The 14,976-nt window shown below is 46.6% G+C and overlaps 1 protein-coding gene and 1 long non-coding RNA gene across 2 annotated transcripts; one reads left to right on the forward strand and one right to left on the reverse strand.

Annotated features, from left to right (window-relative positions):
- The first annotated feature begins 1,175 nt into the window (after window positions 1-1,175).
- Window positions 1,176-4,008, forward strand: LOC139050688 (uncharacterized). The gene is made up of 2 exons (XR_011509013.1): window positions 1,176-1,354; window positions 2,611-4,008. It is a non-coding gene; the product is annotated as an uncharacterized lncRNA (long non-coding RNA).
- Window positions 4,009-4,373: 365 nt separating this feature from the next.
- Window positions 4,374-12,509, reverse strand: LOC139050640 (serine protease inhibitor swm-1-like). Its single transcript, XM_070527230.1, has 3 exons — window positions 12,266-12,509; window positions 7,624-7,939; window positions 4,374-4,745 (listed from the first exon to the last, which is right to left on the reverse strand). Exons 1-3 carry the CDS (start codon window positions 12,327-12,329, stop codon window positions 4,505-4,507), a joined length of 621 nt encoding a protein of 206 aa, XP_070383331.1. The 5' UTR covers window positions 12,330-12,509; the 3' UTR covers window positions 4,374-4,504.
- Window positions 12,510-14,976: the final 2,467 nt, after the last annotated feature.

The following is a 14,976-nucleotide window of genomic DNA, read 5'->3' on the forward strand; positions in this document are numbered from 1 at the left end:
AGGTCTGAACGTTTTTGTAAGCCGCGCCCAAGAGCGTCCAGCCGCGGTTCGCGCCACCTCAGGCGCGTTGGCCGACTTCTTCCACCGATGGCTTTGATACGGCTCACCAGGCCACGTTCCCATACTTTATAGGTCAAACCAATGACAAGATGGATGGATGGATGGATACATCTTGTACGTCCGGCAAGGTTTAACGCGACCCGTGCTCAGGTCTCCCACGGGGGAACGTCAAGGCCCTGCCTCGACGCCACCTCACGGGCTTGCTGGACTGCCCACGTCTGGATTCTGAGGTCTGAGCTGCGCAGAGCGGCGGCCTACCTCGACGACAGGGTCTCCGGAGTAACTGCAATGCTGAAATGCTGACATTTCGTGCGAACGCTTACCATGAGACATCGACGAAGTGACGTCACGCGGAAGAAGGGCGATGTTGGTGTTTATCGAAAGACGAAAGTACATTCCAGCGTGTGTGGCCAAGTGGAAGGCGGTGCACGGATGTAGTTTTGCAAGAATGAGCTCGTGAAGCACCTGACCATCCGTTAACAGAGCTTCCTGGTGTTGGCACAGGAGAGGTATGCATGCGGTTGGGGCCTAATGGTTAGAGCATTCGCCTCTTGGGATGCATGACAGAGGTTCAGCCAACTTCATGCTATTGTATTTTCCGTGAGCCATTTGCGATGACAGTAGCATCTAACAGCACCAACCACGGTCAGCAAAGTTCTCAACTTCCTCATCTTCCAGGTCAGTGTCAGTAATCAGTGTCGGCACTAAATTATTTTATTCTTGCTTTGCGTCATTAGTTCGACTTTTATGTGCTGTTATTCTTCGTGTACGAATTGCCTGTCTCGGCTAATAATCTGTATGGCAAACTAAGTCCAGTGTGGTTTATATACTACTGTCACGGCGGGCAAAAGCTAGAAACTTTGTTTGCTGCATTTATCATCTGGCTTTTTCCATTACTCCCAGCGCGAACGCCGCATCGTCGCGTTGCATTATCGTATTCCATCGTCGCCCCACGATATCTCCGCAGCTATACCCTTGTCACAGGTCTAAGAAAAAAAAATAAAAAAAAAATTTGCATTTGCGTCAGCAATACCTTTATGTGTCTATTAGAAGCGAAAAGTGGTTTCTGGAGATAATGGAGAGCTATAGACGGTTGTTTGCAGCGGCGCACGGGCGCAGCCGTGTTTTATCACGTGATCGCGCCGACATTATTGGCACTGGGCCAATAATGACAAACGAGCGGCCGCGCAGCTGTTGGCAAGGGCGACGGTGCGGCAAGCGCCGTTGTTTCGGATCCAACGATGTACAGCGGCTAGATCGACGACACGGTTCTGGCCCATGGTTCAACGAACATGTAAGCGAAGCATTGCTTGTCATATTGTATGTGTTCGCGCTTGGGCGCTCTGACACCCGACTATCGCGCATGCATGTCCCCCCTTCGAGCCGAGCGATTCAGTCTCGTGAAGGTTTTATTCTACGCCGTTCGCGTCAGTTCTCTCGTCAATTACAGTTCTCTTTTTGTGCCTACTATGGCGTAATTAAAGTATGATCTGTTGGAAGTGTTTGCCCAGCCTCTGGTGCTTTAGTTGACGCTCTCGAATGTGTAGGTTTGAGCACTTACTGAAAAATGTTTTCCGCTTGTCTGTTGACGTCTCGCTCGCTGGTATTTCAGCTTCCCACGTATGTTAAGGTAAGCGTTTGCCTCGTTATTGGTGCGACGACCTCTGCGGAATTCACCAGTGCAGCGGGACCGCAGTAGCTTCGCGTAGTGGAGTTTAGAGCTTTGCCGGGCTAGCTGGATGCTCCCACACAGGTGTTGTTTCATTGTGAAACCCCTGTCACACAGGCACTTTCAATCGTGATCGAGGCTCTCCGTGCTTCATGGTCGAACTGCCCAATTGGATTGGATACTTACCTAAGCAGCGTCTAGCTCAGTGTACTAGAAAACGAGGTACAACTAGGAAGAAAGAAAAAACGAAGAAATAATTCTCTTAAATGAGGTTTTCACCAACAGTGCAAAAAATATACATTGTTATTCGCGTATAATTTCGCAAATCTCCTCATGCAGCGTCGACTTGTATGTAGTAGTGTATGCGTGTAGTTGTGAGTGTTGCAGATGATCAGAATTGGCGTACGTTGCAGCTCTTTTCCCAAAATAATGTATTGTTTTTCCGTGAAAGGTGAAAGGCCAGTTTATTGTTTTCTTCGGACTTAGTTGTACTTTAAGCAACAGGTCCCAAACAACACGGTCCTCATTCTTGGACTATGTAGTAGTGACCATCTTCTATCGTCATCAAGGCTTGATCATGATCGAAAGTGCCCATGGGACAGGCGCATTACTTTGGCTCTAACTTAAGCATTTGACAAATGAGAGCTGCCATTTCAACCTTTCTAACGCGTCTTAGGATAGCAACACCACCTCTCAATCTTATCAACATTTATTAAATATTGGCAGTCTACACTTGTAAGTTAAAAATGTAAATGATCAGTTTATTATTATTTCAGTTCTTTCAAACATCCGCACATGTCTCGAGGAGTAAATAAAAATCAGATTTCAGTAACTGTTTTTTTGATTACGAAGCACATACAAGATTTTCTCGCCTGTTTCAGTTGTCTACGAAGACACGGTCAAGGTTGTCGACGGAGATGCAAAGCCCACACCGAAACGGCCCAGGACATAAGCAGTCCTAATGCAGCAGCGGCGCGTGGGTTTCGGACACCGACGTATTCCACGGCTTAATGTCTCCATCAGAGTTCTTGCATCCGACTCCAGCACAAGTTCCTCCTCTACGACTCCACACTGTGCAGAATATTGCTCGATGTCCCCAGCCAGCACATAGCGTCTAGCAAACGGCGCTTGTCAGAAGCTGCCGGCTACGCTCTCGCGACAGAGCAATGGTACTTTCGTTTTCGCGTCTAAGTCCAGGGATGTCCAAAATTCGCGGTGCGCCGGTGGCACCACCTGATTTCAGTTGCACAAACCGGCTTCTGCAAAGCGTCTATAGAGTCTCTTTATAAGAAGCCAACAAGCAATGATACCGAGCACAGCGGAAATTATCTGCTGTTCATGATTAAATTTAAGAAAGAAATATAAATACATGGAAAAGAAATGGGGATGACTGGCCGCAGGCGGAATACGAACCCATGTTATTGCTATACGCGTGTGATGCTCTTACCAATTGAGCTACCTCGGCTGTTGTTTTTTTTTGTTTCATTGCCTTTATTACAGTACCATTCAACCCAACATTCACCAGTTGTGCATAGTCAGAGAATGGAGGGCACAATGAAAGTCACACAAAGAAATGGCAGCCTTCATACTGTGGGGGTAAATATTGGTTCCGCTTTAGAAGGGTGGTAAGAATAGGTACCTCACCGAAATGGGGTACCACTCCGGTAGTATATCGAGTCAATCATAAACATGTTTTAGGTGTAGTGCTATGATAAGCGACGCCACGCTATTCAGCTACCGCGGCACCGTTTTCGCATCCACTTTCTGGGGCATTTACGTTATTTATGGGTCTTTATATTTATTTATAAGCCTGGAAATATTTGCCACGACTCACGGGCTCTGCGGCGGATGGGCAACATCCCTTTGCTGCGGGCGTCACGCAGTACGTGATCTTATTCGGTGAAAGCAACTGCAGCATAAAGAGGGTCACGAATTCTCCAGCTTTGATGCATTCAAACAGCATGTGTGGGTTTATAAATTAACAAGTTGATTGCCGGGCACTCTAAAAGTACATAGCGGCTTTCTTACCGAGTCACCTCAGTTTTACTTGTTGGGTTTTTGTTTTACCTGGGTTTCTGGCCTTCTTCGTGCGCTGTTTTGGAAGCGAGCGTTGTCCTAAATGTGTCGGCGGATCCCGAAGGTGGCGCCGCCTAAAAAAGTCGCCTTCCAACTTATTCTTTGAAATAATGAACATGTGCGATTGCGAATTTTATTATAAGGTTTGTTCTAGTCTTCTATGGGACTGTAATAAATCACTTGTGTGCGCAACGCCCAAGGTATCCGGTCTTGTGGTCTTAATATTTGCATTATTTAAGTGACACTGGCTTCACCAAGATAAACAACACATTGCCATCACCATCGAGATTCGAATTTACGTCCCTGCCGATATGTGCAGGCGGCAGCTGGGCGCGTTAACGACTGCTCCATCTCTCAGCTTCACGCTTCCCGATTTGTGCTTGACTTTACATGACACAGCAACTGGCAGAATCGTGGTATCTAAGCAACTATTTCGGAAGCCACAACAGGCCACAGGTTTCGAACGAGGAGGTGCAACGCAAAGGAGTTAAGAAGTTCGAACTGTCTGCTGCGAGGGGCTGCCGCTGTCGCAGCAAATGTTTCAGTGCCGGGGAAAAAAAAATTGAAGGAATTTGTTGATTTCCTTTATTGAGCCACAAATGGTAAAGTCGTTCCACGAGCCGTTCTCTTTGCACAAACAAGACAGAACCGGCATATCTGGCACGGACTTTTTGTAGTGCGCGTGTGTTAAGCCCGCCTTCATTCCTCGGCTGGACATTGGAATGGAGGCACGCAGTACTCCTCGCCTTTCCACAACGCCTTGACGAAACTGGGCCAGCAGACGCAGTTGCCGTTGTGGCACTTCGTGCGACACTCACGTGGCTTAGGTCGATCGCACGTTTGCTCGCAGACCGGCGAGCACGTCTGGAAATTCGAGAAGCGCGGGCACTGCGGTGGACACTGGATGGCTGGCACGCATGCGCCGGTGTCGGAGGGGTGACTGAGAAGAGAAAAAAGAAAAAAAATGGCCAGGCTTATCTTGGTTAAGCCAAGAATGCGTTGCATATTGCGCGAGTTGGGGCCCAGCTTTTCCTCCGGCTGTCGTGACGTCACGTCACGTGGTTGCGCTAAAGGTCAATGGTGGCTGCCTGGCCGCGCCCAAGGGCTGGACTGAGTGACTGCAATATGCAACGCATAAAAATAGAAGCAACCTAATAACAAACATAGCAAACTTAAAAGAGAATAGACCCACATATGAGACGCGCAGTAATGAACAATGGCTCATGCCCTCAATGGTGGCTGCCTGGCCGCGCCCAAGGGCTGAACTGAGTGATTGCAATATGCAACGCATTAAAGTTGTGTAGCACATGTTATCTCCAAGCTGGGGCAATCATGTCTCTGGTATTGTCATTCATTGCAGCCTTCTTCTTTCATCGACACCACTAACAACCACTCATCTCGTTCTACTGCCTGCAGAGTCACTGCTCTCGAATTTCAGCGTCGATTCCGATAACTTAGTGTCACAGCTATTAGAGGTTAGAGGCAAACGGAAGCGAAATTTCCCGACTGCCCATTCCAGGGGGCATCCTGTAAGTGTCGAAATAGTGGACTGCTCATTTAGACTGCCGCTGACTGGTGGCTGCTGTACCAGTAATGAGGGAGACCGGCTCGAGTTGCCTTTCTCCTGCTCGCTGGCGCCCCAACCCTGCCAATCAGCACTTAAGTAGCCTGCCGAAGTGTACAGTCCACTGCTATGTGAACTCTTGCAAAATACACTGCCCCTCCGCACCAATCGAAAACATACTTCCCTATGGAGAACTTAAAATGTGACCGTCGTATTGTCGTCTAACATTTTTCCCGCATTAATGACCTCCTCAATGTCTACATACCAGTTTCTTCATAATATTCACCAAATACTCCTTCGTACTGAAATTTCGTAAGTGCATTGATTGTAGAGGTACCATTTAGAATACGTGCATAACCACTAATCTGTGTGTGTTGCCAAGGATGTTGTGAGATTATTTAAAGCAATAGCTAAATAAATAAATTAATAATACAGGGTCCCAACACAAGTCACTTGATAAAATAAAGAACCTTCCTGACATGACAGGCTCAGACAGCTACAATTTTTTTTTATTGAGATTGCAATTACTTGGAGACTTGCGGCAAATATTAGGGGTCTGCGAATGTCTTCCAAACGGCGAACTTTGCATAGTATAGTTCTCTTATGCATTGCTATCGCTATGAATGCGTTGCCTTTTAGGCGAGACTGCGACTTTTTTTTTTTCCATAAATGTCACCGGCATCATTCTAACTTTTGTCAACCAAATCTATGTCCACAAAGCGACAGAGAGTTTGCTCACGGACCTTTAGTTGCCCGGCATTACGTCAGCTGAGTTTGTTCAGTTCGTAAAAATTGCCCACGATCGTTACCCTTCTAGATTCTCGGCTCTCTTCGGTATTCTCTGCTCTTGTGAAATTCATTCCAGCACTCCACCAGACCATCTCTTATCTGCTCTTACATTCATGGCCTGCCCTGTTCATTTTTTTTGCTTTTATCTTTTCAATGGGTGTAGCTGAAGGAAACATATCCTCTTACTGAGCAGGCGGTGGAAACATTTAGATATTTTATTTTAACTGATGAAACACTGGAATTGGGCATGTCATGTAAAAATAAATTGTGGGGTTTTACGTGCCAAAACCACTTTCTGATTATGAGGCACGCCGTAGTGGAGGACTCCGGAACATTCGACCACCTGGGGTTCTTTAACGTGCACCTAAATCTAAGTACACGGGTGTTTTCGCATTTCGCCCCCATAGAAATGCGGCCGCCATGGCCGGGATTCGTTCCCGCGACCTCGTGCTCAGCAGCCCAACACCATAGCCACTGAGCAACCACGGCGGGTGGGCATGCCATGTCATGCATATCAGTATAACGGCATCTCAGTTCTTTTCATTTAAAGGTTCGAAGAGAAGGAGTATGAGAGGTGGTACACGACATTATGAACTGGTAAAGTTATTAGAAAACGCGCACATATTGGAAAGTTATTCATTTTTCGCAGTGATGTGGGCCCTCTATCGGGTTCAAAACAACTTGTCGAGGATGACAATAGATCTACTTGTAACCTTTTACTCTTGTTTCGGAGAAGCGTACCATAATTGCATCCTACTGCGTATTTCTGCCCCGCTAACTTGCGGGACAGAAACACGCAGTTCAAGAAAGAAGCTTGAGAATAGGCTACCAACTGTCGTTCAGTGCGGAAGATCGTACGCGCAACCTTAACAAATGGGAAAACAGTGATGCGGATTAGAGAACAAACGGGGATGCCTCTTGTTTCGGTTTATATAAACACAATAATATATTGAGTTGGTCAGTTCGTACGATGAGGAGATCAGATGACTGGTGGGGTCTCAACAGTTGCAGTATGAGCCGCACAGCAGAGGAGGACAGATAACAAGGTGGTGGGATGAAATTGGGAAATTGTCAGGTTTAGGACGGCATCAGCTGACGCAGTACAATGGTATAATAGGAAATCACTTGGGAAAGCGTTTGTCCTGCTGTGGACATAAGATGTACCCGCCGTGGTTGCTCAGTGGCTATGGTGTTGGGCTGCTGAGCATGAGGTCGCGGTATTGAATCCCGGCCACGGCGTCCGCATTTCGGTGGGGGCGAAATGCAAAAACATCCGTGTACTTAGATTTAGGTGCACGCCAAGGAACTCCAGGTGGTCAAAATTTCCGGTGTCCTCCACTACGGCGTGCCTCATAATCAGAAAGTGGTTTTGGCACGTAAAACCCCATAATCTAATCGACATGAGATGTGCTGGCGATATCGACGATTCTTTTTTTGGTAATGATTACATGTGTGCCGTACTCACCGAACGTAACCCGGGGCACAGGCACATCCCGTGGTGCATTTCAACTCACACCGCTTCGTCACGGGTTTGCCGCAGACGATGGGGCACGCAGAAGCGCACAGGTCGAAGTCCTGGTAAAGTTGGCGGGAGCAGCTGAGGCAGTCGCTCAGCTTGATGCAGCTTCCCCAAGCATTGCGAACGTAACCTTCTTTGCAGACACACCAGTGCATTTTGTTCAACTCGGTGGGCAGTGCTAGCCAGGGCTTGCAAAACACGTCGAGCCGGGCCCAGTAACCCTTCACGAATTCTTCGTTTTGTCTGCACTTGCGTTTGCGGCCTGGAAAGGAAATGAGTATGGTGTCACATTCGCGTCTCTCTTTAAAGCGTTTGATTCGACATTACCATTGGAGATATTAGCACTGAATATGCTCACGAGAGAACACGCTGAAAAACAAACCGAAACAGCTTAGCTTGTTACTATAATCATTTATTCGTGCCGTTCTCTTTATTCAGCTTCAGCCGATGTGTTCGCTTTAAGAGCGTTTCAAATCGACTTTGCGTCGTTTTAGAATAAAACCCGAACTGCGGAACGTAAACGACCACCCCTGGAGCTCAATAATTGAGAAGTTAGTAAAAGTTTTGTGACGACTAAAGGGAATTAAACTTTCTGTGCTTCGCGAACTGTTCAGGCCCAAGAGGCATAATCATACTTGCTTCCGCAGGAGCTAAAATGCTGTCTTACGAATGTGTCTAAACACAGAAGCAGCAAAATTGACTGCAGGCGACAAAATTGAAAAAGGCTCTAATGTTCCATGCCACGCATCACGCATGCACTGGTAATGAGTTCAATTGCCCTGGTTAAGAACGTTGCGTCTGTTGAGTCCGTCAATCTGGCATGGTACATGATATCACTGTCACAGCCGCTTGTCCAATCCAGTCTCTAGGTAGATGAAAAGAGCGCAAACTATCAACTGGGTTTATTTGTGTGACGCGTCTGCACACATAGGCAGTGTTCACACTTGACAAAAAAAGGGAGGGGGTATGAGGAGCAAAGGGCAAATCACGCCTGCTTCATGTCAGCACAAGCAGCGCAGGAAATTCTGTTCAACATGACCTAAGGTAACAGAACTGTCACTTACTCAGTCGTCGCCCTTTTCCTTGATCTGAAAAGCTTCCAAAAGCTCATGGGCTACGTTATTCCTTAGTCTGCCTGGTATCTTAATTTTGCTAAAAAGTGGTCTACATCCTTTACATGCGAGGGAATGAGCGGGCAATTAAGTGTGCTCCTTCTCTTTTCGTAATGAACAATGCGTGCTCCCCTGCCCGTTCATTCAGGCAGCGTCCTGTTTGGCCACATTTCCAAATTTTAGCATTCCACATTTTACATTTCACAAACACACATTTCGCAAGTTCCGCATTTTAGCGGGATTTGATATACCACGCCCGTGGCACATTTTACGAAAGTGTCGGCATGCTTTATTCCGGACCCACTTCGGAATAAGCCGCTTCTTCGCTTATCCTCGGGCATAACCCAGCGAGCTTAGCTGGGGCAGAAAAAAAGAAGCTACAGAGACGCCTTGCGTTTTTGGCATTTTTTAATGTTGGGGGCGACTTTGTACATATGTGACACAAATAGAGTACACTAAAATACTCTAGACACAAACATGGGTTTTTTCTGAGCAAGCACTCAGTGCTGCTGCTAATTTTTCTCTTTTTTTTTTACCTTCGTCACAAGGTTCTCGGCCACTGCTGCGATGATCTCGCAGGAGAAGTTCGCTGAAAGCAGCCTGTTAATTTGATTATGGAAGCTTTCTTGCATTGCAAGCAGGCACGATTTTCTAAGAGCAGATTACAGACACGAACTTGCACTCGCCCTCTTATCTCCAAATGCGCAGATAATAAGATTAAAGCTCTTTCTGTGCTCGTGATGCATAATGCCAGCAGATATGATGCAAGCCGAACTGCAGTTTAAGATCTAAAACGTGCCTCGAACCGTTAGTAGGAAGTTCGTGCGTGAATGCCTAACCCTATCCATATTGTCTAAAAGGGGTGAAAATACTGCTCACTGAATCAGCGTAGGTCAATCAACTTTGTTTCGATACAACAAGAAATAAGTCGTCAACATATCCGAAAGCCTTAAGTACCCTCTGGTTAGAAAACTCATGATTCAGGGTGTGGTCGATGTCAGTTAAAAGAAAAGTACGCGCACACAAGAAAAAGGCGTTAGACATGGACGGACGCTGGATTTCCACCCGCTAATGTGCGCTTATGCGCCTTTAAGGTGGACTTATGCACCTTAGCAATCACTCCACAACTCTGTTAAATTTGTCACTTTGCTGACTTGCGGTACGTCGAGTAGCGGTCCTGTCCTAAAATCGAAAATCGGTTTATCTTGTGTTGCATAACAGGCAGACTTCATGTCTTAGACGGGAGATATGTGCACGCAAATAAGTCTTGTATTGCTCTCTGATATGGTTTCCGGTTATCCTACGCGAAATTACCGAAAGTATTTCAAGTTAAACTAACCCTTATTTCAATAAAAGCCCAACGCAGGCTATGAAAGATGTGCTTGCGCAGGTGGTTAGTGCGCTTTGGTGGACGCATTCTCAACGAACGATTAGAGTCACGAAACATAATTTTCAGAACATTGTAATATTACCCTGTTTAAGACCGAAATTATGGTACATGGCAATATGTGACACATTAGAACAACTGCATTTGAATAAAAATTCATTTTATTTGAATCTCCTAGAGCGCTTCTGCTGCGAGATATGAAATTTCTCCCTCAGTCCAACTGATTTCGCATGCGGGGGAGTGGATTTCAACACAACGCCAAGCTTGGTGATTACGCTGTATCGCACGTGAGGGGAAGGGAAAGAGCCGATCGTTGCTTGTTTCCGGCGCCCGACTGCCTGTTTCTACGCTCTCAGATTTTGTGTGCAGCCGTTAATGAGCTTCGCCCAGCTTGCAAACGGTGCGTCACACGCGGCAAGCCACGTCACAATGGGGGCGTGACTTTCTGCCGAGATCCGCGCCCCATGAATGCGAAAATGACATAGCGAGTGTGGAATTTGAGGATGAATCTCTCGGAGTGCAAGCACCGAAAAGTAATCAATTGAAATGAAAGTTGGCTTCAAAGATGATTATCTTGATGTTTCAAACATAAACATGTGTCATAACCATGTTCGATAACTAATTGGTAGCGAAAATTGTGTGCGCCTGAGCACATAAACCACCTGTGTATGCACGTTTTTGTATAGCCAACACAGTGTTTTCATCGAAATTACCTTTAGTTTAGCATTGAATACAGCATATACAGGTCGACTGGAAGGTCGAACGCCGACAATTAGCGGAAAACAAATGCGGCATAAAGCTAGGGCAACGCACCAACTAACGAAGAATCAACTTAACCAGATTTAATGAGAAATGTGCGAACACTCCTTGCAACTTCTTAGCAATAAAGGAATTAACGTTTTGTGTGCAATCTTTAAGCCTCCACTGTATTGGTTCGTTCTTTGTGGCAGTTTCTCTCACTGTACTGGACTGGGACACCTCATTCTGGTCCCGCGGGACGCGCTTAGCGCGTAGCGGGCATCTCCCACGTAGCGACCGACAGGGAGTGCCTGGCGGCCATTTGGCGGGCTTGCTGGAAGGTCCATTGCTGGTCGGCGAGTTATGAGCTTCTGAGGGACTTACCCTACTTGTCCGAGGCAGAGTCCCGAAGAGCGTTTCTACACTCCCAGGTCACGTGTGCGAATGTCACCGTGTCTCCGCTTGAGAGGCGAGTGTCGCCGTGTCTCCGCATGAGGGGCGCGTGTCGCTTGGGCATACGCATCGGGATAGAAAACGTGCAATTTGGCAGGCCATTTGTTGGGCGTGTTGGTAAATTGAAAGCATATTTAGCGCCAGCAAACAAGGACGGAAGGGAGCGCATTGTGTTGTCGTCTCCCTTCCGTCCTTGTTTGCTGGCGCTAAATATGCTTTCAATTTGGCAGGGTTTGGGTACATGTGCGTCTACAGTAAGCGTAGTATTAGCGCCTGCTGCCGGTTAACATTGGGGTGTGGTGGTGGAAAGATGCGGCGTACATATAACTTCCTTTTGTATGTTTTTTTTGTGTGTGTGGCAGCACCCATCCGTGGTGTGGCAATGGACCGATATTATGCCGCATCTCGTAGGAGGGCAACGAAAAACAGGAACACCGTCCTCAATTCCTAGGATATAAGATACATTATAGCACGGAGCCGTGGCAGGCATAACTCGCCAGCTCGGACCCGGAGGTGCAGTTGGCATTTCTGGATCAAGTCTGGCTGGCGACTCAGACCAGTGGGGCCCTTGAAATAGGGCCCCACCCCTAACACTCCGCGCCCCCTCACCCGTCCTCCCCTTCTTTGTAAATAAAGTTTTCCTCTCTGCCTTCTTCATATCGGAGCCAGAGTTGACTGTATCTTAGATTTGCGTTACTCTCTCGTCCGTTCGCTGTATTTCCTGTGCTATAAATCTATGCAGCACACTACATTTATTACATTGTTGTAATTGCTTCGTTCCCTCCTAGTGAAGTTTCTTCAGGAGTGCAGAGCGCAAACGCAAGCCAGCTACGGCATCATCTATGTGGCAAGCTTTGCTGAAGTAAATAAAATAAAACGGTACAGAGACCAATCTTACCCTGTGACTGCACGCCTACAATGGCAATGCCCACGAGCAGGAGCGCGAACATTTCCTTGTACATTTTAGGAATATATTTCTGGCAGCCACGAGGATCAGCAGTCTCGATTCTCTGCGCCGCAAGTTGTGCAAAGCTGCAGTCTACATTTGCATCGATTGAACAAAGAATGGTCTCTCTAGCGCGGCAATGTCTTGCATTTGCGCACGCCGCAAGGTTCTTTTTCGCGGGATGCACACATTATTCGTCCGACAATGCCAGTACAGGCCTGCGAACGCAGGCGGGCCCACAGCGATTCTCTTGGCTCATGCTTGGTTGGTCAGGGCATCTCATTGTTCTTCACCGAGCCAAAATATCAGTGGGAAATTTCATGCGCACTGAAGAAAAGCAACGTTAAAGCTGTGACGATCTTTGTCGATCTTTGACGATATTTTTCACGAAAAGATTTGAAGGAGAGGTTGTCCAACTGCCTTAGAGGAGTTTAAAATATGACAGGGAAGAAGAGATTGTTAAAACAGCTGACGTACGAGTTTTTAATGACGAGCACCACTCGTTCGTTTCACGCAAAGCATGCACGTGATCGTTTGTTTGTTTGTTTAGTGGTGTGTGTGCGTGTGTGCATGCGTGTGTGTTACCCTCGCGTACACACCCTACTATTTATGTCGACCACATGTGCAATTTTTATCATACGTTTTCACTGTGCTCAGTGTTGCATTACCTACAGTTCTCTCAGAAATTCACGGCGTGAGTGTGAAACAACCGGAAATGTGAACATAATGCCTTTCCCACTCGGACTTCGAGTTAACGAGAGAAAGAGTGTGTTGTCTTCATTTAAAGCGGGAATTGTAACAGTGCGGCGTGATATTTCTGAAAGGACAGGCTACTTTTGACTGAAAGACACGTTTTTTTCTCAATATAAAGAAATTACTTTTTATTACCACAGGAGAGCTCAGGTGCTCTCCCGTGGCCTCCGTTTGCAAGTTACATCTGCTCTCCTGTAGCAGTGTTTCTAAAAAATCCGATCTATCCTAGCGACAAAAAAAAAAGCCAAACGCGTCTTATACGACGCCAATCAGAACTTAGCCTCTTCTGACAGCGACCACCAAATAGAGCGTCCGTTCCCTCTACCTCAGCACGTAGGCAGCCAGCGGCGGCGCGTAAACAAACTCGACCGCACTCCTCAATGCCGGCATGTCTAGGGACAAACGTATACAACGCGTGCGAAGAAACCTCCCCCGTAGTGCCTAGGCAAAGTCTTAATTCAAGGAGAAAAAGCACCCAGATCTTCTCTCTCACTTCCGCTCTTACTCGCGCCTGCGCACAATCGGCTGGCGATCCCTCAAATGAACGCATTGTGAAGATTGTGAGGACAGGGCCTTCTGTTGAAAAGAGGGCGTTTGAGAGAAAGGTGACAGCGCGATCCGTTTGCGAGCTCCACACACCGTGTACGACAGCAAAACTTGGCTGAGAAGTTCGTTGCAGCGCATGCTTCCCGCTGACTATGTTATTTCACCAAGCTGGCGAGGTGGTTCAGGTCCCCTGCAATCCCGTCCGGTTGGTGGGTTACAGTCAATTCAGCCGCTGGGCTCTATGGGAGTGTCTGCTTTTGTTGAATGTCTTTCTCTACGCCAGCGTTCTGACAGTGAGTGTCCGCGCTCATTGAGTGCAATGTGTTCAAGTTTGCTTGTGCGCGCTACACCGCGCTTCTTAATTCAGTTAGCAAACGAAAATTTCCAAGTTTACGCGACCGATACAGCTAGTATTCTTTCTTCGTGTAGCTATCTACTAATTTGGTATCGCAGTCATTACTTTGGCTTTCGGGCGAAACTGCGACTTTTTTCTCTCTACTCCCCTATGGCATCGATAGCAAATAAAGATAATAATACTATTGTTATTATTAAAAAATAAAAATAAATTTAAAAAATAGGGATGCGCTCATGTTACACCATACGAGGTACAATTTTCATGAATCAGTACTATCTACTGTCGGCATTAGTCAGAAGGTTAAGCTGTCTATATGTAAGTAAGAATACTGCGTTGCCGATAGAGACCTGAAATGCCGTCAAAGCTGCCTTTTGCAGGCTGATAGCCGCAATTCTTTGCAACGTATGAAGTCATTTGCCCGTTAAGGAAATAGGTCTTCCTTTTTAACAGAGCCAGTATGAGATGCTGTGAGTTACGTGTCTGAATGCAAAAAAAAATTTGTTGCAAAAAAAAAAGAAAATTATTTCTTCTAAAACTGCATCACGGGCAAGAAATTTCTATTGTGCTAGAGCAACAACTGAATTTCAGCGAAAAAAACGTAAAAGTCACGAAATAGGTGTTTCGAGAGGCTATACCGGTAACTAGAAGAAACAGCTTGCTGTGTGACCCTCAAAAAATCAGACTTCAAGATTTGTGCTTTCTTTTTATATGCACCTACTTTTTCTTGACGCACCTCTCTCTAACCGATGTCATGCATTTGTTTGTTGCCTGTGGTTGAAATTGCTTGCCAGGCTCTGTTAGCATTTCGCTTAATGAAGGAAGTAATCTAATGACGGGAAGTTTCACCAAGAGAGATTCTAACAGTTAGCGCTATGGAGTTTTACAGGTGATCGGAGTACGTAGAAACACGTAGTCTGATCCAAAGTTGTGTCTTTAGAAATGAAGGCGAATATGCTGTAAAAAGAAATGGAAGTTTCGCTGTAACACAACGGACGAGTGCATAGGGGCG

The sequence above is a fragment of the Dermacentor albipictus genome, chromosome 10 (assembly GCF_038994185.2).
Source record: "Dermacentor albipictus isolate Rhodes 1998 colony chromosome 10, USDA_Dalb.pri_finalv2, whole genome shotgun sequence".
In the NCBI taxonomy this organism is placed as follows: Eukaryota; Metazoa; Arthropoda; class Arachnida; order Ixodida; family Ixodidae; genus Dermacentor; species Dermacentor albipictus.